This window comes from Eulemur rufifrons, chromosome 7, assembly GCF_041146395.1.
Source record: "Eulemur rufifrons isolate Redbay chromosome 7, OSU_ERuf_1, whole genome shotgun sequence".
In the NCBI taxonomy this organism is placed as follows: Eukaryota; Metazoa; Chordata; class Mammalia; order Primates; family Lemuridae; genus Eulemur; species Eulemur rufifrons.
This window is the reverse complement of record NC_090989.1, coordinates 108,848,261-108,868,773: the sequence shown is the minus strand read 5'-3', so window position 1 is coordinate 108,868,773 and position 20,513 is coordinate 108,848,261. Positions and strand designations below refer to the sequence as shown.

General features: G+C 37.5%; 1 protein-coding gene across 2 annotated transcripts in view; it reads right to left on the bottom strand.

Moving 5' to 3' along the window:
• The window catches only part of LOC138388025 (ceruloplasmin), a 52,301-nt gene extending 35,506 nt beyond the window's left edge, over positions 1-16,795 (bottom strand). For both annotated transcript variants that reach the window (XM_069475354.1, XM_069475355.1), the window contains exons 1-6: positions 16,612-16,795; positions 7,997-8,244; positions 6,002-6,214; positions 5,066-5,239; positions 3,213-3,467; positions 2,047-2,218 (exon numbers count right to left, since the gene is read on the bottom strand). In XM_069475354.1, the coding sequence (XP_069331455.1) occupies positions 2,047-2,218; positions 3,213-3,467; positions 5,066-5,239; positions 6,002-6,214; positions 7,997-8,244; positions 16,612-16,757 (1,208 nt within the window). In that variant the 5' untranslated portion in view covers positions 16,758-16,795. The remainder of the gene's footprint in view (positions 1-2,046; positions 2,219-3,212; positions 3,468-5,065; positions 5,240-6,001; positions 6,215-7,996; positions 8,245-16,611) is intronic.
• Between the last annotated feature and the right edge of the window lie 3,718 nt (positions 16,796-20,513).

Genomic DNA, 20,513 nt, shown 5'->3' with positions numbered 1-20,513 from the left:
GATTTGCAGAGGAGACAATGGATTAAGGTTTCAATGTGTTGACTTGGAGAGGGCTTATTCAAGTGGGAGTGTCACTAAGAAGTGTGAACTGTAAATCTGAAATTCACAAAAGCCTTCTGGGTTGGAGAGGCAGCTTTGGGAGTCATCACATTTAGATACCAATGTAGCCTGGGACTTAAATCTATGGTTCAGGAGTCACAGGCTTGTGTGGAGCCAGGTCCAGCTATCGACTTGTGTGTGACATTGGGTGAATTACTTAACCTTTCCAAGGAGGGGATTTTTAAGATGGGTGTCAAAGAGGGTTTCTCTGAGGAGGTGATGTACAAACAGAGACTCGAAGCAGGGGAGTGGCATAAGCCCATTGACATTTTTGAAAGATCACCTTGGCTGCTTTGTGGAAAATGGATAGATTGAGACAGGAAGAATGGTGGGGAGGCTATGGAAGTCATCCAGACAGGTACAAAGAGTACCTTGTGTGCATCAAGGAACACTATTAAGAGAGTGAAAGATGACCTACAGAATGACACAAGTATTTGCAAATATCTGATAAGGAATTACTATCCTGAATCTATAAAGAGTTCCTACAAGTCAACAACAGAAAATAACCCAATAAAAATGGACAAAGGACTTGAATAGACAGTTCTCTGAATAAAGTACACAAATGATGAACAAGTACACGAAAGGGTGCTCAACATCACTAGTCATTAAAATAATGCAAATCAAAACCACTGTGAGATATCACTTCACACTCAAGATGGCTATTATAAAAAGAAACCCAGAAAATAACAAATGTTGGGTGATAATGTGGAGAAATTGGAACCCCTAACATTGCTAGTGAGCCTGTAAAATGGTGCATCTGCTGTGGTGGTTCCTCAAAAATTTTAAAATAGAATTACCACATGATCCAGCAATTCCATTCCTAGGTGGATATGCAAAGAATTAAAAGTACAGACTTGAACAAATATGAGCACCAATTGTTAATAGCAAAATTATTGACAATAGCCAAAAGGTGGAAACAACCCAAATATTCATCAACAGATGAATGAATAAACAAAATGTGGTATATATATACAATGGACTATAATGCAGCCTCAAAGAAGAATGAAATTGTGAGACATGCTACAACATGGACAAACCTTGAAAATGTGCTAAGTGAAATAAATTAGTCACAAAAAGACAAATATTGTATGATTTCACTTGTATGAGTTGCCTAAAATAGACAGATTCATAGAGACAGAAAGTAGAATAGAGGTTATCAGGGGGTGGAGGAAGGGTAGAATGGGAAGGTTATTGTTTATTGGATACATTTCCATTTGGGATGATAAAAAAGTTCTGGAAATGGATAGTGGTGATGGTTGTACAACACTGGCAATGTACTTAATGCTGCCAAATTGTAGAGTGCTGTGCTTTCAGAAATGGAAAACAAATTAATTGATTTATCTAATGGTATTCAGTGTTTTCTTAGGACTTTGTCAAGCATTTGATAACTTTTGAACCCATTTTTTTTTCATGAACTCAAAAGTTATAGTTCTCAAACTTGGACTCTTACACCAAACATCTTAACAAATATTTACCAGTCTAGTTACTTAATTTCAGATACCAGAGAACATTTTAATTGTGGAATCAGCCTTTTATGGTTCTTTTGGGTCTGGGAAGATCATATTTTGAAATAGTAGTCTTGGCCGGGCGCGGTGGCTCACGCCTGTAATCCTAGCACTCTGGGAGACCGAGGCGGGTGGATCACTCGAGGTCAGGAGTTGGAGACCAGCCTGAGCAAGAGCGAGACCCCGTCTCTACTAAAAATAGAAAGAAATTATATGGACAACTAAAAAATATATATACAAAAAATTAGCCGAGCATGGTGGCGCATGCCTGTAGTCCCAGCTACTCGGGAGGCTGAGGCAGTAGGATCGCTTAAGCCCAGTAGTTTGAGGTTGCTGTGAGCTAGACTGACGCCACGGCACTCACTCTAGCCCGGGCAACAAAGTGAGACTCTGTCTCAAAAAAAAAAAAAAAAAAGAAATAGTAGTCTTTTTTGAGAATTACCTTCCAGGTGCTGTTAAGTTTTCTTTGGTGAAGATGTCTATACCAGAGGGAGCATAGTTCCAGATGATTTCCTCAGCAGCAATGTAATACTGTCTAATCTGTATCTCAAGGATACCAACCTTTGATGGAGATTTGTTACAGTCCTGGACCTGGAAAAAGGCCTGCAAACCAGCTGAAATGAAACAGAAGGAGGCATTGGCTAATGGAGCCAATGTTTCTCTGTCATGTTGCCCTGTAAACACTGATAGTAAGAAGACAGATGGAAACTGAAGAAATAGACAGGTAGAAACAATACTATAAACTAGGGTAAACAGCTATAACTAAATTACTGATGGAAAATTCAAGTTTTAAAAAAGACATACATTTTTTTATGTACATATAGCATAGAGATATTAAGCACACTTGTTTTCAAAATATGGCACCAGTTTCTATGGGGTTTCACTTGGTGGTACTTTCAATGAGAGAAAAAGGACAAATTTATAGATAAGCAAAGAAGAGCGGCTTTGATATGTTTTAAGGGGTAGTGTTGGGTGGAGGAGGAAGAACAGAATAAGCATGTATTACAAAACAGCTGTGCACCAGCTGTGCTGGGCCGTCTGTGGCCCGGGGCATATTTGACAAAATCAATTGTTTGCAGGTCAAAGTAACATATCCAAACACCTAAATTTAACCTAATTTCTTAATTAGACCAATATTGTAAACTGATATTTTTCAAGAACAAGGAATTTTTTATTGCCCAAATTAAAGAGACAGAGGAAGGATTTATAAAGTTAAATCAAGTAATAACCAGACTCAAATTAGGAACAAAGTTGGTTACACTCGATAAAATAAGTAATAAAAAAAAGGCTACTTTCCAGCACAATACGCAAATCTTCTGGTTTTTCCAACATTGTATATTTTACAAAGCTGAGAAACCATATACAGTACTATACTTTCAGGGCCAATTATTCTTTTCCAAAAATTAATATATTTTCAGATCTCATTACTTTATAATATTCCAGTCCTTCAGTTATTTTTATTACATTATGATATATTCCATCATAAGAATAAAACTAAGATAACAGTTCAAAGCTCAAATTATTCCAAAGATATTTAGCTTTTAGATTCTAATTCCCAGTAATCACTTTTTCTTAGCTAGTGGCTAACTTTAGGTGAAGATGCCCTACCTTTCAGATGGTTTAGATTCTGACAGCTAAGCATCCATTCTCCAGGGCTCTGGGCCACCATCAAAGCATCAAAAAGGGTAGCAGGAAAGAGATTGATTGTATCAATACGGTAATTCTTGTTAGTCAATGTTTGTCCATGGAAGAAAGCTGCGTGCACATCAACTTCATTACCCATCCCAAAAAGATACCATTTCACTCTGTCTTCTGCACACATGGAGAGTCCTGGGAGACTTCCAAAAGTGTATCCATTCACAGCTGTAAGTCAAGAGCAGAGTTTGTGACTACTAGACATTGGTGCTAGAGATAGTGTAGTTACCTCTACAGAAATAGTATGAATTTGAGATGGAAAATATCTGGCACACATGCTGGTATTCCTCCCTACCATACCCATGTCAGACATTGCGAATCAATCACATAACTCTTTCATTTTGGACCTGAATTCACCCTGAGGACTCTTGTCAAGACCGTATTACAGATGAACACAATACTGGAGATGAAACCTATTTGCTTTCTTTGTTATAAACTATACACATTGGTTGTATGTGTGTTTTTCTAAATACAGATGTGTGGATATATACATAACATACACACATATAGTGAATAGAAAATAGATTGAAGGTTATTTAGTAATCAATCAATTATTAATCATGTTGGTAGTGGTAGTATGGATGTTTTATATTTTTTCTTTTTGCTTATCGTGACTTTTTAAATTTTCTACTATGAATTTCTTTTGTAATAATAGCATAAGGAAAGCTTTTTTTTCCTGATATTAGAAGACAAAATTGGAAGCAATATGAAGCAGGAAAAGAAAGGCAGGGGAGGGACAGGAAGGACCAGCACCACGAAGACCTGAAAGTTCAAAAGCAGGGTGGCCTGAGACCCTTGGAAGAAACTTAGGGTACTTGTTCAGACTGGATGGTTCTAGAAATTTTCTGAGTGGAAATTAGTTCTAGGAAGAAGCACGGATGCACCAGAAGTGACAGTAGCACCAAAGCAAACGCATCCAGAGGAGAAGTTTGAGTATCTTTTTCTATTGTCTATTTTTGTTAGTACATACCAGAGACAGGATTAAAGTACAGAAATGGGACCCTCCAGCCAGATATAAGGAAAAGTTGGAAACAAAAATCTGTACTTTGTTCATTAGTTTATTCTTCTACTTTGGTAGTCCAGTTACTTTTGTGTTCTCACTATTTGAGTAAAGATTGTTTTGAAGAAGCTAAACACAAACAAATAAACAAAAATCTATACTTAATGGTCTAATTGGTGTTAAGGGATTTGATTTCTCATGAAAATTCTGAGGGATAGATAATCATTATTTTGTGCCTGAGAACTAAGAGAAAGCCCAGGCTATAGAGAAAGCATTTCTAGAAAAAATAAAGTGAACTAAAATATAGAAAAGAAAGATGAACCATCAAAGTTGCAGTGAGGACAATGTAGCATGTAAAATGAATACCTTTTAGAACAAGTGGTTTGAACTATTTTCTTAAATATAGTTAAATGCTTTATAATATAATTTTAAGCACTTAGTTTAATAATTTTACAGTGCCTCAAATAATTTTTATAATCAGTTTGGAGGATAAATAAATATATTAATGTAACATACATTTTGCATTAAACCATAATTGATGTTTTATCCTTATCACTTTGGGAATAAATTTGGTGTATCTGGCTTTACCTGGCTTGGAGTTTTGATTTTGACCTATTTAGCTGGATATCAAGTTGCATGTCCAATATGCTTTGTTATCAGGGCCGCAGATTAAAAACATACTCCTTATTCATGTGAGAGAAGAAGTTTAGCATAAGTAACAGATCAAGAAAAAAAAGTAAAGTTAACATGTCTTCTGCAGTCTTACAATACATCCTGTTACTCTCCTGGAAGTCTTCATTGTCTCTTTCAACTTTCTCAGGCTCAGTGCAGTAGGTTTTAATGTTGTCTTCTAGGTACCAGCTGAGATTTTCATCCACCACAGAAAACATCACCACAAATTCTTGGTCAATATTTTTTTCTTTTTCATCATCCAGAGAATCTGAAGTAAAAGTTACTGTTTTAGTAGAACTAAATATTTACCATGTATTTTGGTTCATGTTTTCAGGTGATTTATAGTTTTTTTTTAATTTTAGTATTTATTTCCCTAACTAACCACAAATCTGGACCAGATACAGATACAGATGTGGAAACAATCAGGGAATTTCACGTTTGTATCCAGGGCTTGAGAGACATTCATGTATCTGGATATCCACTGACCATAGAACTATGAAATGCTTTTTGGCAAATGAGAAGGTTGGAATTCAAAGTTATGTGTATATCTTCTCACGCATATAGCCACAGGCTGAGACAAGTCTCCGCAGGTAACTATTGTTCAAGCAAGAATTACATTTCAAGCTCTTGAGCTATGTTGTCTTTTTCATGATGGTAGAAATAAATTCTATGATATATGTTTACCAATATAATACAGATAACTACAGATCTGTCACCACGTAGTGCCACTAAAGGAGTCGTATTTCTCTTCAACAGCACTCTTGGAAGTTAAATATAGCAAACCTATCTCCAAGGAGAACATATTTCTTGCAGCTTAGCTTCATTGGTGTTTTCCCCATACGAATCCTTGTTCCACTTATCCCTTCTTCTCCTAGTCCTGGTCTGCTCTTTGCCATTTTTTCTAGACTCACCACCTCTCTACCTCACCTACTCAATCTCAATACAGAAGACTTCACTTACATTTAAAAAACAAATTGTCTTGTCCCTTGTCTTCTGGTCACATATTGGGAGCCATAATGAGGAAATGTACCTTTTTTACAGAGTATTAACGGTCCAATGAGTCCTGAGGCAATGTCTTTTGGAGCATCAATGTGGGAATGGTAAATCCTAGTCACACAATTGCTATCTCCCTCACCAGGACTTTGTTCATCACCAGCATGCAACACGTATGTATACAGCTGTCCAGGATACACCTTGTCATCTACCTTTTGAAAATCCGTGGTGTTATCAGGATAAATGGCCCCTAGGAAGCAACATGCAATGAAGTTACAAAGTGAATGTGTTTGAACTTAAATGAAAGAATACATAGTCCATTAATTCATTCAGCAAACATTTACTCAACCTCAAACTCTAATATATGCTCTTTGAGGATGCAGTGTTGTCCTATTTGTACACAGATAAATGAGAGGCTACTGGCTACGGGGTCTGAAAGCTTCACAAAAAATTTTGTTATCTTTTATACTTGACTGATTGTTCGGGAAGCAGTAATAGATACGTCAGGAGAATAGTGAGGTTGGGTTTGCAATGTAAAGAACAACTTTTGCCCTGGGGTCATGGTATGGAAGTCTGAGCAAATGGCACCCTCTTCTATAATTTGAAACTTCTTATATGTTATCAGATTTTGCCCATGAAGAAAATATGGGATTTAAAATTTTTTTACTCTGAATTTTGGAAATTTCCAAATATATGCAAAAGTTGAGAGAATAATATACACTTTCATGTACCCGTCAACCCAGCTTAACTGAAGGTCAGTCATGTTTCATCTATACCCTCCCACTCTTAGCCCCAGCACCATCAAATTAGTTTAAAGCAAATCCCAGACATCAGAGTCCATTCATGAATACTTGAGTGCATACCTCTAAAAGATAATTCTTTTTTCTTTTAATAAAACCACAATACCATTACATACCTTTATAATGAATGCTAATTCCCTAATATACCATGAAATTATTAAAAAGAAATAAGATGACAGTCAGCCATTTATGCCATTCATGTAATTGTTTGGTTCAAAAAACCAAAAAAAACCCCAAAAAAGACACAGTCAAAACATTCACCTTCTACAATAATACCTCTTTAAAATAGACTAATAATGAATCAAATCTAATTTTAAATTTATTTCAAGACTTGATCATTATAATTTCAATGACCTGTGGCATGACCTCAGCATTTCTGTTTATGATAATAGCTGACTTTTATTGAGCTATTACTATGTATTATCATTGTCCCTATTTAATAGATGAGGAAACTGAAGCTCAGAGAATTTAAGTAACTTGCCCAAAGTCACTCAGCCAGTAAAAGGCAAGGCTGGGACTCGAATCTTGGTTATTAATTTCAAAGCCCTTGCTCTTCACCACAATAAAATACTACCTCTTTTCATCATCATCAAGTACTAAGAATGAGATCACAGGCACCAAACCTTATTTTTATTTTTCATGTACCATTTTTAAGTCTTCCAAGTCCTACATTCAAATGACCCATTTGGTTAATTAATTGTATCTCAGATACGACCCTGGGGTCATCCAGCCACATGTACCATTTGACAGATGTGTGAGACTACTCATGCCGCCTTAGTGGGGACAGACTTTATCCAAACTTAGGAGGGGAGGTGACAACAGCCACAGCATGTTCACATGTAGGAAATTCAGAGATAAGACAGTCCTCATTTTGAGTCCTTCTTTCTCTTACCTCTGGATTTTTGCCTCTTCTAGGCTTTGATGCACATTTCTCTTATTCCAACTATTTGGCCAGAAAGGACTGGGCAATGAGAAGGAAGCTCAAACTCTTACTGACTCACACTATCTGAGTCTACCTGGAAAACCTATCACATTCACACTTTACACAAACAAGCACAACCAAGAGAAACACAGCATTATTATGAGGAAACAAAATACTTATTAATAAAATAGTTTAAAACTAAATGGCACAGTTATAAGTCTTATCCAGGAGGCAAGTCCAATTTTAGAAGTGAAAAAGTGCTACTGACAAATTGAGAGGATATTCCAGCTACAACATGAGCTGAACTTACCCTCATGTTCCTTATAGTAAGTTAGTCCATGTGCATGAAAAGTGTAGGGCCGAGAGGCAAAGTTTTTTAAGTGTACATAAACTTTCTGTCCAATTTCAGCTTTGATTATAGGGCCTAAAAACCCTAGCCAGACTGGTTTTTCTACAGCCGTCCTAAAGGTTTCATCTGTGTACTGAAGATAAAGGGCCTTCTTGTATATCCTCCCAATTCTATCTGGGCCATTTTGAAGGTAGACATTGGACTGTTCCCTGCAAAGGAAAAGAAGACAACTCTATGAGAAGCCATCATTTCTGGGGATAATAGTATAATAAAAGAGAAATTAAGGACCACATCACATTAAACATTTGTCTATTGTAGGGATGCCTCCAAAACTGAAGTGGAGAACCAGCAGTTAACCTTGTTATTCTAATTACAGGGGACATTCCACATCAGGCGGATGGCAGAGAACCCTTTGTGAAGGTATCGTAAAAATATGGTGGATCCTATTGTAATATTTTCTCCAAAGTTTTTATATTAAAACACAGAGGCATTATGGAATAGAATACAAAATTAAACTGAAATATTAAGATGAAGCTGTTAACTAAGACATTTCTCACGTATAGTGTACCTCTGTTAGCTACTAGAAAATTTGACTTTCTAGGCAATGAATCTGGATATTTGAGACTTCAAAGTATGCGTGTGTATATATATTTATATGTACATTTTTCTTAAAGTAAAACTAATGAAGCTAAGCTAATTCTGTCATTTTTATTTCTTTTAGCAGCACTAAATTTAGGCTAGAGTTGATGCATGCAATGTGTGTGTGTTTTAAAATTACCTTTGAATTTAAATTACCTGTTTTTTTAATCCCTCACTACTGCAGAGAGTTAACATTGAATGTTTACATTCTGGTTAGTGTCAGGTAGTAGTTGCTTAAAACTTTCTTAAAAATATCAGCAAAGTAAATATGAATCAGAAAAAAAGAAAGTGAATTAGTGTTCAAACTTTTGAACTGATTCTTATGTTATTAACTTTAACGAAAGTTCTGGAGAGCTATTTACGGGCAATGTCATACAGCCATTTGGAGGGATCACAAATCCTAAGCTTTGACAAGCCGCCCCCATAACCAAGTCTTTTCCAAAAAACTGCTCATCATTTGGGTTTGTATTTGTTATTGTGTGTGTGTGTGTGTGTGTGTGTGTGTGTGCTTTGCCTGCTTTCCTCTTAGTGATTTTTGACATTTTACCATTTTTCACTCAACCTTTGTGGGGCTGGAGGAATAAACTTTGTCTTGTTTCCTCAGCTGTAAGCTCATTGGAAAGAGTGAGACATATTTTTCCTTCCCTTCCTCAAGACAAGAAGAGGGTTTGTCCTGGAGCTCTGGACTTTCATTGCTGAAGAGTTTAAAGACCTAGCTTTTCGAAAGTCTAGGGCTCAGGCTAGTGCAGCAGCTCACGCTTGTAATCCCAGCACTGTGGACTGACGCAGGAGGATCATTTGAGCCTAGGAGTTTAAGGCTTCAGTGAACTGTGATCATATCACTGCACTCTAGCCTAGGTGACAGAGTGAGAATCTGTCAATACAGACAAACAAAAAGTCTAGGGCTCCAGCCTAATGTTTCTTAAGTTTTGATGTGCATAGTAATCTACTGAGGAACTTGCTGAAATGCAAATTCTTGGGGCCCAGCTCTGTGGATTCTGTTTTTGTGGGTCAGGGGTGCGTGCAGCTCATGCATCTGCATTTACTAACCACCCTGCTGGTGTGTCCTGATGAGGCAGGCTGCTCTGGGCTCACAGCTAACCTGAGTGGGCAAGGCTCCACTGCTGAAGGTGAAGAGAGCTGCCCAATCCCCGGGGCATGAGATGCCATGAGACAGAACGGTGGACAGTTTTGTTTTTAGGCCATACCTGTTGGTTAGACCTCTGCTGGCAGTAGCTGCATAAGCCTGAGTGCTGGGGACAGGGAGTATAGGTGTTTGGCAGAGGTCCTGGTAACTGAGTTTGGACAGAGGGAGCAGGTATTAGAAATAACAGAGCCACCATCCTCTGGATTGACCAAGGGGCTTTGATGATGAGCATCTCATAGTTGCTACCATATACCGAGGACCCCAATTTTCCTGGACTGTATAAACCCTAGGATTCCCAAAGGAGGCAAAACTGTCCACTGAAAAATAACTGAGATGATGTTTCCCTGCCACACCCCCCATCCTGGTAGGAGGCTAAGCTGGACATTATGATAGAAAAATTAAGTGACATTTTTTGCTACCAGCGTGGAGCAGCAAAACCATGGGTATGCCCTCATTTCTCCTATTTGTTTTCACTTTCTGATTGTTTGTTGCAGTTTCTCATTTTGTCAGAGCAAAGTAGAAAAAAAATTTGAGAAGGCTGAGAGAGACTTCAAAGACACAGAAATGCATGGAACAAACCAGGACACACGTGTGAACTCTGCCCCCAACCCACAGCATCAGTGTGGACAGGAGAAGTCTTAATAAATATATGCTTTAATAACAGCAAAACTGTGAGACACTGAAGACCACTGTGGTGAAAAGCAGAGATTCATCCAGTACACACTGGTGAGAGGAGGGCAATGAGAATACCATTTCGGTCAGGCACACAGCTGTAGCAGCAAAGTCCACAGGGCAAAGAGGTGATTCTTCTCTGATCCCACCAGAACCCAGGGCCAATCAATCTCACACAGGCTTGTCTAAGCCTCAGGATAAATTGTCTGGAGGGTCTGGACACACTTTTATTTCTAAGAGACTGATCTGATAATATTTAGATAGAAATTCTAATCTGTGCTCTATCATGTCCTGTTTATACACATCTTACATAGCCCAAAGTTAAAAATTAGTCCTCAAATTCTTAAGGCTTCATTGAAATAAAGTGTGTATTTATATTTTCTGAGTGTGACTCTATAGGGCTTAGGAATAAATCACATCCCATTTCAATGAACTATAGCAGGCTTTGTCAAAATGCTTTCATTGCACTGAAATTCTCCTGTATTAATCATTTCCTAAAATAGGAGGAGCATTGCCTAAGCTTTGTGACTCATTTTTTCTACACAAAGATTTTTTTACAGGGAGAAAATTACTTTTAAAATAATTGAGCTGAAGATCTAATATATCTAGGTTTTTTAACATTTGAAATTCCTTTTATATACATTGCAATACGCAAACTGTTTTTTCATCTTGTCTTTTATTGTGAAAAAATAGGCTTCACCAAATTGGGAAATATTTCACATCATGTGATACAATTGCTCACGATCTTTCTCCAAAGGAACATCAAAAGGTCATTAGGGGATGTCTGTTTAATCTCAACAGCACAGCTTGGGTACAAAGGGTCAGTTACTGAAAACTTGCAGGAAGTTTGTCAGTCAGATATTCAGCCACAAGAATCTATTATAGTTGTTCTTTAACCAAACAAATAATTCACATTTAATTGTAGCTCTTCCTGTTGACGACTGTAATATGCTCCTTTCTACTCATTACAATAGCTATGTCCCCCTCTCAGTAATCACATTCCTTCTTTTTAGCTCCTCATTTTTTAAAAAGCCAACTCCTATCATTTCTGGTAGACTCAGACCCAGAAGTGAGTTTTTAATGGTAGGGGAATTACATTTTTAAATATTACATTAGTTAGATAATAATGCTATTTCCTCCCATGAATTCAGAATTAACTCGAGTGGTCTTGGTTTATGTTTAGACATGGTTACCAAAACTTGGGTATTATAGGCGAAAAGTTTCTGGATTTTTGGCTTCATTAATTGAGTCATAATATATTAGTTTTTTATTACTGCATAACAAATGATCACACAGCAATTTAAAACTCATACGCCTTTGTAATCTCACAGTTCTATGGGTCAGAACGCTGACATGCATGGCTGGCTTCTCTACTTGGGCGTTTCTTCCCCAGGCTGAAATCAAGAGGTGGCCAGACTGAGTACTTGCCTGAGGCTCTGTGGAGAAGTCCGCTTCCCGGCATTCGGGTTATTGGCAGAATTCAGTTCAACAGGACTGTAGGATTAAAATTCCTGTTTGCTTGCTGGCTGTCAGCCAGTTCCTTAAGAGCACCTGTCTGCCTTCTCAAGTGGCCTCTTCCACCTTCAAGTCAGCAGCAATGTATGGAATGTTCCTCAAATCTCTCTGAATCTCTCTGACTTCCTTTTCTGCCACTACAAGACTTGCTGCTTTTACATAAGACCCATCCAGATCATCTCCCTTAGGCCAACTGTGCGGCTGACTAAACATAAATCGTGGGAGTGATGTCTCACCCTATTCCCAGGTACTGGAGATTCAGGGTAGGACATCTTTTGGGGGCCATTTTGCTTGCCACATACAGGAATTATAAAGAAAACAGTCAAAAATTAACTGGTGCAAGAAGTTGGCAGAGATTCAACTGAGGTGCATAGAGCACAAACTTAAGTGAATTACAGGTCCTGACTAGCCTTGCTTCCCTGGCACAGCACGAATACTGTACCTAATGGTCTATCTTTTTTGGTTCTGTTCTTGGAAGAGATAGAAACAATGATCATAAATTGTAGAGCTTGCAAAGTGTGAAATGTTTTAATCACTTAATTATCCCCTTCATATAAGATGTCTTATCTGAAGTGTTTGTACCACGCTAGCTATTGCTTGCTATTTTTTATTTGGCAACCTCACAGAATGAGTCATAATAAGTTGATTTTCCAGATAATTTTAGCTAATAATTGTGCATATTTGAGAATCATTTAAAAATTTTAAAATAATTTTTGAAGGGGGCGTTAAAATAATTAATTGGGAGGCCATTAGGCTGAGACAGCTCCAGTGCCTTGGGTTCCTACATAAGCAAACAGAAACCTGGTTCAATGTAAACATTAAAATGAAACTTAAACTTAACCAATCAGAAACCACCAACTAAGCTCTAACTAGGGACCTTCCACTTTAACCAATCAAATACATTTTCTCAGTCTTTCTTCTGAGAACAACTTACAAAAGTTTCCTCACTTGTGCATTCCCCCCCACCTCGCTCCACCTAGTGGAGGGCTGACTGTCTGTGGTCTTGTGCTGCCTGACTGATGAATGGCTGACTGCTCAAATACGCTTGTTAAAATTGTAATGTGCCTAATTCATCTTTTAACAAGAGTAAAACGAGGGCCTTCAGTGCAAGTTTTTTCTTTAAAAATATTTGCTTCCCTATTTTTTTAAAAAGGGGGATATACCGGAAAACGTCATCTTTTTGGATAATAATAGTGAAAGTGAACATTTATGGAATACTTGTACTCTGATCACTCAAGATCATAATTATAATAATTATGATTATATCATAGAGTGGAATGTTCTTTGTTGTCTATTTCTTTGGTTAGGATTTGAGCTGTTATTTCTTCTTGGTCATTGGGTCTACTTAGAGTAACATCTTCACTATACAATGTGTTTTCTGAAACCTACAATGGAATAAAAAACTAGGTAACAAAGTTTTTAGGAGCTGTATATTAAGAAAATCCTCAAGTCTGAGAACCTATGAAGTCAAGTGTAAAAGGGTTTTGTGACGGCTGTTCTTGTGCTTAAAGAATTTTTCACTTATTTCCAGCTTCCTAGAGGTTTCCAGAAAAAGAAAGTAACCTGAAGATAGCAGAAGCATTATTTTTTGCTATTATATAGTCAATTAATTCAGCAAATAATTAATTAATGCCTACTATGAGCCCAGAACACACTATTGTGTTTACTAATTGTTTTCATATATATGTATTTTGTTCTTATTTAAATAGAAATAACTTAGGATGAGGACTATATCTTACAGAATCTTTAACTATTTATTGATTTGTTGAAGTGACAGATAAGGCACTGATACAAGTAAATGGTAGTATGAGTGTAAGGAAATTATTTTCCACTTCACTCTCTTAGAAATAAATATTACTGGCAATGAGACCAGAGAGGTAAACTCTAGTTTCCTAAGCACCCCTCCCCCCACAAAAAACCCTATACACTTTTCTCTTTTAATATCTGTCAGTCTTTTCAGTTCTACTAACCCTGCTTATAATTCCTTTAACTGACTTTCTAGTTTGTTCTATTGCCTGATTTATTCTATAGCATTAATCTGTCCATACGAGGAGCAAGGAAAAGTTTTTACAACATGGCCTATAATTTCTTCTAGTTTCCTATACACCTTTGATTCATTCATTTCTATTTATTCACAAATATTTATGCTGTGTCTCCTATATTCTAGGTACTAGTGACAAGCAGTGATCTTAACAGATGGAGTTCCTGCCATCTCAGTACATATTTTCCTCTTCATCATCCCAGACCTACAAGGTCAACATCCACCTTAAACCCAATTCTCTACCTAACACTCATCTTGCACTCTTTTATACCTTATTGTTCAGCCAGTTTATTTCCACTCCCTCTTAGCCAACCATGTCTTATGATACCCCATTATCCTTCCCTGACTAGGCTGAACATGCTGCAAATCTGGGACAAAGAAAGGAGCAAAACATTGCTACTTACACTCATCTATACAAAAAGCTTAGCATAGTGTTGGCAAAATTGCTGAAGCTCTATTCAAAACTCACTTTTCAGACATATAGGGGAAAAGAAATCACAGACCAAGTGAGCAATCCCGTCTAGAGTTTGCACGATTCTAGCTGCAGAAGAGTATCGGGGCAATGACAAAAAGAGAGCTGAACTTAACAACTGGAAGATGCTCCGCTTTCCCTTTTAAGCATCCCTTTTAAGAACAATGGAGTAAACAAGCTTATACTCATTGGATATCCTCCCTGGCAGAGACAGGCAGGAGTATTTTTTAAAAATTAATTCCCTCTGCCCTTCTCCCAAATTCTTAACAAGCTCTTTCACTCTTCTATTCCCTAGTTTCTAGAATTAGAGGCTTCTTTATTGAAGCATAGACGAGGCAATGTCTTACACTTAGTTTATTCCCAATGAAGGTGATTTGATTTTTTTTTTTTTTTTTTTTTTTGAGACAGAGTCTCACTTTGCTGCCCAGGCTAGAGTGAGTGCCGTGGCGTCAGCCTAGCTCACAGCAACCTCAGACTCCTCGGCTTAAGCGATCCTACTGCCTCAGCCTCCCGAGTAGCTGGGACTACAGGCATGCGCCACTATGCCCGGCTAATTTTTCTATATATATATTTTTAGTTGTCCATATAATTTTTTTTTTTCTATTTTTAGTAGAGACAGGGTCTCGCTCTTGCTCAGGCTGGCCTCGAACTCCTGACCTTGAGCGATCCACCCGCCTCGGCCTCCCAGAGTGCTAGGATTACAGGCGTGAGCCACCGCGCCCGGCCTGTGATTTGATTTTTGACCATGAAGAGAGCTTGTGGGTTGAGGCATGAGGCAGGACAGTATTTTTATTTTTTTAAGTGTCTGACTTTTCCTTGGAAATAAAAGTCACATATAATTTACATTGTATTTAATCAGTAAAATACTGAATCCATAAGAAATAATGCTTCTGGTGAAGCTGTAAAAATATGTCATAGTCTTAAGAAGAGAATACTATCTCGAAACCAAGTTTTAAAAAAGAAATAATTGCAAGATGTACTAGTTTTATTTACAACCAGTTATCTTTAAGTCAGAAACTTTCCTTACTGTATATTACTAAATTAATAACTTAATAATTAGATATTATCAGCTATGCATTTATTTTTATAGTGAAAAATTTCAACCTTACATAAAATTAAATAGAATAGTATATACCCACAAGAAGAGTCAATAATTATGAAATTTGGCATACTTATTTGGCTCTTTTTCAAAGATAAAATCTTAGCAGCTGATGGTCATTGGGCTTGTGTTCTATCACCATTAAAAACACATTTTTAATATAGTGGATATTGGTTTTAAATGCCAAATTTCTACTTGGTGATAAATGTTTAATTAATATTATTAAAAATGATGACCTCAGTATAGATAAACTTCCATAACAGAAACCTTCAAAGAGAACTATATTTTTGGTTTTTCTGTATAGTGAATATTGCTTTAAATAAGAGGATTTTCAACAGAAACATGAAGACATTTAAGTTACATGAAGTTTGAGGGCCATGATAAAAAATGTCTAACATGTTTTGGGGGCACGTATGACATGCCAAGCACTGTAGTAAGAGCTTTGCGTACATTCACTCTCGAACAACCTTACAAGGTATGCTTATTACCCCATCGTACAAATTATGGCTCTGAAGCTGTGAAGGATAAACCCAATTAACTGTTCAGAGTCACCGAGCAAATATTAGGCAGAATCATATTTGATATAGTTTTATTTCTATAAGTGACGTTTTGAGAGATTAAAAAATATTTTATCCTTACAATTAATAATTATTGAAAGATATAATAAACATAACATTTTATACAGTCATTATTTAAATAAGAACTTCTGCATAAACAGACAAAAAGACAGAATGCTGAGGGGAGATGCAGTAATGACCAGGGGAGGGGGTAAGAGGCCAACACAGTTCCCCAGGGCCAAGGGGAGCAGGGCAGCCTCTCAAAAAATATCCAGGAATAGAAAAGAGGTTGATTAAAATGTCCTGCATTTCAAGTCCACATTTGCAGTTTCTATATATAACAAATTAAAAAATTATTTCATCTTATTGGCTTTTATTTTTTAAAATTGATAATTTATAAATTTGGTCCACAAACAATAAAAGTAGTGACTTACGTGTCAACTGACATAAGTTTCTTTTCCCCATTGTCAGAGGCATAGTTCCAGGTTGTTTCAATAATTCCAATGTAATAATGCTTTTCTTTCACCCAGGCTTGGGTACTATAAAAAAACAGAAAAATACCAAGCATCAAAATCTTCATTTTTTTTCCTTCTCTTGGAGCCTGAGAAGCAATGAAGTGAAGTCAGAAGTAGGCAGTTTTATAAATAAGGCTTTCTTCCTTTATTTGCTTGATTGACATATTTAATGTTGCACAAGAGTAAATTGTTTCATTAAAACAAATATTTTCCAATTCAGTTCAGTTCTCGTAAACCCCGAGAAAAACTAGTTTTCGGTTGCCAGGCTTCTCTGACTACAAAATAAAAAGTCAACAGTTATTGTTGGAGGCATTAGTGAGCGCATAACTCTGTGTTTTTTTTCCATTCAGAGTGTAAATTCCAGGACGGCAGAAAACATCTCTAAACGCTCTCTTTGTTTCTCCAACAATATGCCACAGTACAGTGCCCTGCATGCAGGGCACTTTTAATAAATCAGGACAAGGATTATGTAAAATGAATCAAAACATGTAGCTCTTTACTATCGTCATCCTTTAATCACAGGGTTACATTCAGAGAAATGCATCATTAGGCAATTTCGTTGTTGTATGAATACTGTAAAGTATACTTACACGAACCTAGATTATATAGCCTACTGCATATCTAGACCATGGTATTGTATGGCCTATTGCTCGTAGGAGTGCAAACCTGTATTGCATGTTACTGTACTGAATACTTTAGGCAATTGTGACACAATGGTAAGTATCTGTGTATCTAAACATATCTAAACATAGAAAAGGTACAGCAAAAATATGACATCATACTTTTAAGGGACCACCATCATGCATGTGATTGGTCATTGATTGAAACGTTGTTATACAGTGAATGACTATATTTCTAAAAGTCTAACAAAAACTTAATTGCAGCTTTAAGATAGGAAACATGATGTTCAGCATGGCAAATTTAAGTAACCAAAAATAAAAATTTCATTTTGAAGCATTTATCTATTCTTTGAGCTCTGAACACATCTACATAGAAAATTTACCAGGTCATTCTGTATTGCTATATGAAAATAACTAGCAGAGCATAACAAAGGTTGATAATTTTGTTTTAATAATAAATCAACCGTAAATAAGCCTGTCTTCAAAGGCAAAGATTAGTCTTAGTAAATAGAGAGTATCCTGGTTTATTATTAGTGTGGGATTTCTCCTTTTGAAGTGGACGTGAATTTTAGGGTGGCAGACTTTTTATTAAAACCCTGTCTTTAGTCATGAAGTATGTGTCTAAAAGTAAAAAGTGGCTTTTTTTTTAGCTGAAGAAAATCCTGGTAACACTTGACATTTTGTGTGAATATAATTTTTTCTCTCACATGCCTCAAAGCATTGTGTAAGTATTTGCCAAAGACTGTTTTTTGAAATAGATTGGTATAAGGAGAAAGCACCCTGGTGTTTGAACATTTCATTCATTTAGCAAATACTATTGAATAAGCCTCACTGTGTGCCAGGCTCTGTTCTAGGCACTGGGGATACAGCAGTGAATAAAGCACCTACCCTCATGGAACTTACATTCTACTTGGGGGAAACTGACAATATACAAATGAAAAATTAAATACATAATGGGTGTGGTGGCTCATGCCTATAATCCCAGTACTTTGGGCAGTCAAGATGAGAGGCCAGGAGTTTGAGACCAGCCTGGGCACCATAGCAAGACCCTGTTTCTACTAAATAAACAAATAAATTAATTAATAAAATAAAATAAAAATTAGCCAGGCATGGTGGTGCATGTATGTAGCTGTAGCTACTGCAGAGGCTAAGGCAGAATGATCGCTTGAGTCCAGGAGTTTGAGTTTACAGTGAGCTATAACTGCACGATTGCACTCCAGGGAGTGATGGGGCAAGAATCTGTCTCATAAAAAAAAAAAAAAGAATGAAAGAAATACACAATATTAGTGGTAAGTGCTACAGAGTAAAGTAAATCAGGGAAGGAACATAATTAGTACTGGGGAAAACAGCAGGATAAAGATCAAAATCTGATGCTACCATGTGACCTCAAGGAAGATAACCTCAGCTTCAGTGTCCTCATCCGTAAAATCTCAGATTCATTGAAATGACCCCTGTTAAGGAAGACAGTGGAAGAGATCCTCCTACCAGCTGGCAATAATCTAAACTAAATGGCCTGATACAGAAACAGAGTCATAGCCCAGGACGACTCAGGACCTCCTTCTAGAGCTGCCTTGAATGATTGTGCCCTCACGTCTACTAAGAGGACTGGAGAGGGGCGAGAATCTTGCCTAGACTCCACCGGCCAAACCCTGTGCCTTGCAAGAAGCTATTTTTCCTCCAATGATCCACACAGAGGGCGACATCATTTAGTAGTTTATTCTCCCTGGTTGAGAGGAGGACTTTTTTCTAATTAGCATGAGGCCACCATATGAGCCAGCAGCTGTCCCAGCCGTTTCCTTCTCACTTTCTACTCAGTACTCAAACTCAGTGCCAAGGCTGTGGGATGGAAGCCCGGTGACCACAGCACAGTAACCACCCCTAAAGTCACTTCTTTTAGCAAATTCTACCAACCAATCATCCAGCAAACCAACCAGCCTGCTCAAATGGGTACTGAGGACTCCAGAATTTATACTTCTTGCACCTTTCATATTGGTGGTAAAATGAAATGGTTAAACAGCAACAACCTGACTGATGACAGTAAACATTTTCTGGCAAAATGCAGGAAGGGTCATTAAGTCCATATTTCTGTCCCGTTTTATGGCAGTTAGTCTTCCAGTCAAAAGGCATATAGCTAGTGTGTGGCAGGAAGTGGGAAGAATTTTCTGAGGTTAGGATTTTTTAAATTAGAGGGAGAAGCCACTGCGGGTTACCAAGCAACCAGCCATTGGCAGAGTCATTTAACACCACAAACCTCATTATAGTGACTCCAGAGGTGGTACTTAAAACGGAGCTTTGGATAATGTTGCAATTGAGAATTTTCTGCACACAAGAAATGCACCACGACAGATAGACTGGGGTGAGACAAGAAGGGACAGGAGGCACCAGAAGAAGCTTGGCAGACTTATGTGCATTACAAGAAAGAAAAGAGAAGAATCTAGACTGCCAAACAGCCTGTTAGCTGTGCCTGTCAAGAGTTTTTAACCTCAGAATTCTAGGGTATACCTTGGTAGTCTGTTATAAACAATTACTATTTGTGTAAGTGAACTGCTTAGTAACCTGAGTAAAGTAACATAGCACAAGTTTTAATTATTTTCCACACTTCATTTTTTGTTGTCTGAAAGATTTCTCGACTGGATGAGTCTTACCTGCAGTTAGCAACCAAGATTCTGAGACTGAGAATGACTAAAATCAGGGAAGCAGTCTCCTTTATGGAGTATCACTTCTGTTTATTTCTGTCTGGCAGTTTGCAATACCCCTTTACCTCCAATGTTCCTGCTTATACTTTCCAGTTTCATTTCTCGTTGGCCCATGAGAACTGGCTCTTAACTTCTATTCCATGCCGGCAGAAGTATTAGGAAACAAACCAAGGAGAGTCCTTCACCTCATGACAGCAGGAGACTCAGCATAAAATAGCAGGTCATTCTTTCATTGCCGGTTAGACCAATTTACAGGAAATTGTGTAACTCGGGAATTTTAGCAGTAAGTGTGGTCACGTAGGTCAGGCAGAGAACTTTGATAATGAGTACACAGACTTGCCCTAGAGTTGAACGAGAATTACTGATCCTTCTCCTCTACCAGTTTGTTTGGGACTATTTAGGAGATGATCTCTCAGATAGGTCTTTGGTCACACCGTCCCCGTTTGGCTGCCCGTTAGTGGGTCATGGCCTTGCTCATCAGCTCCTGGCATGTACAGTGGTCAGA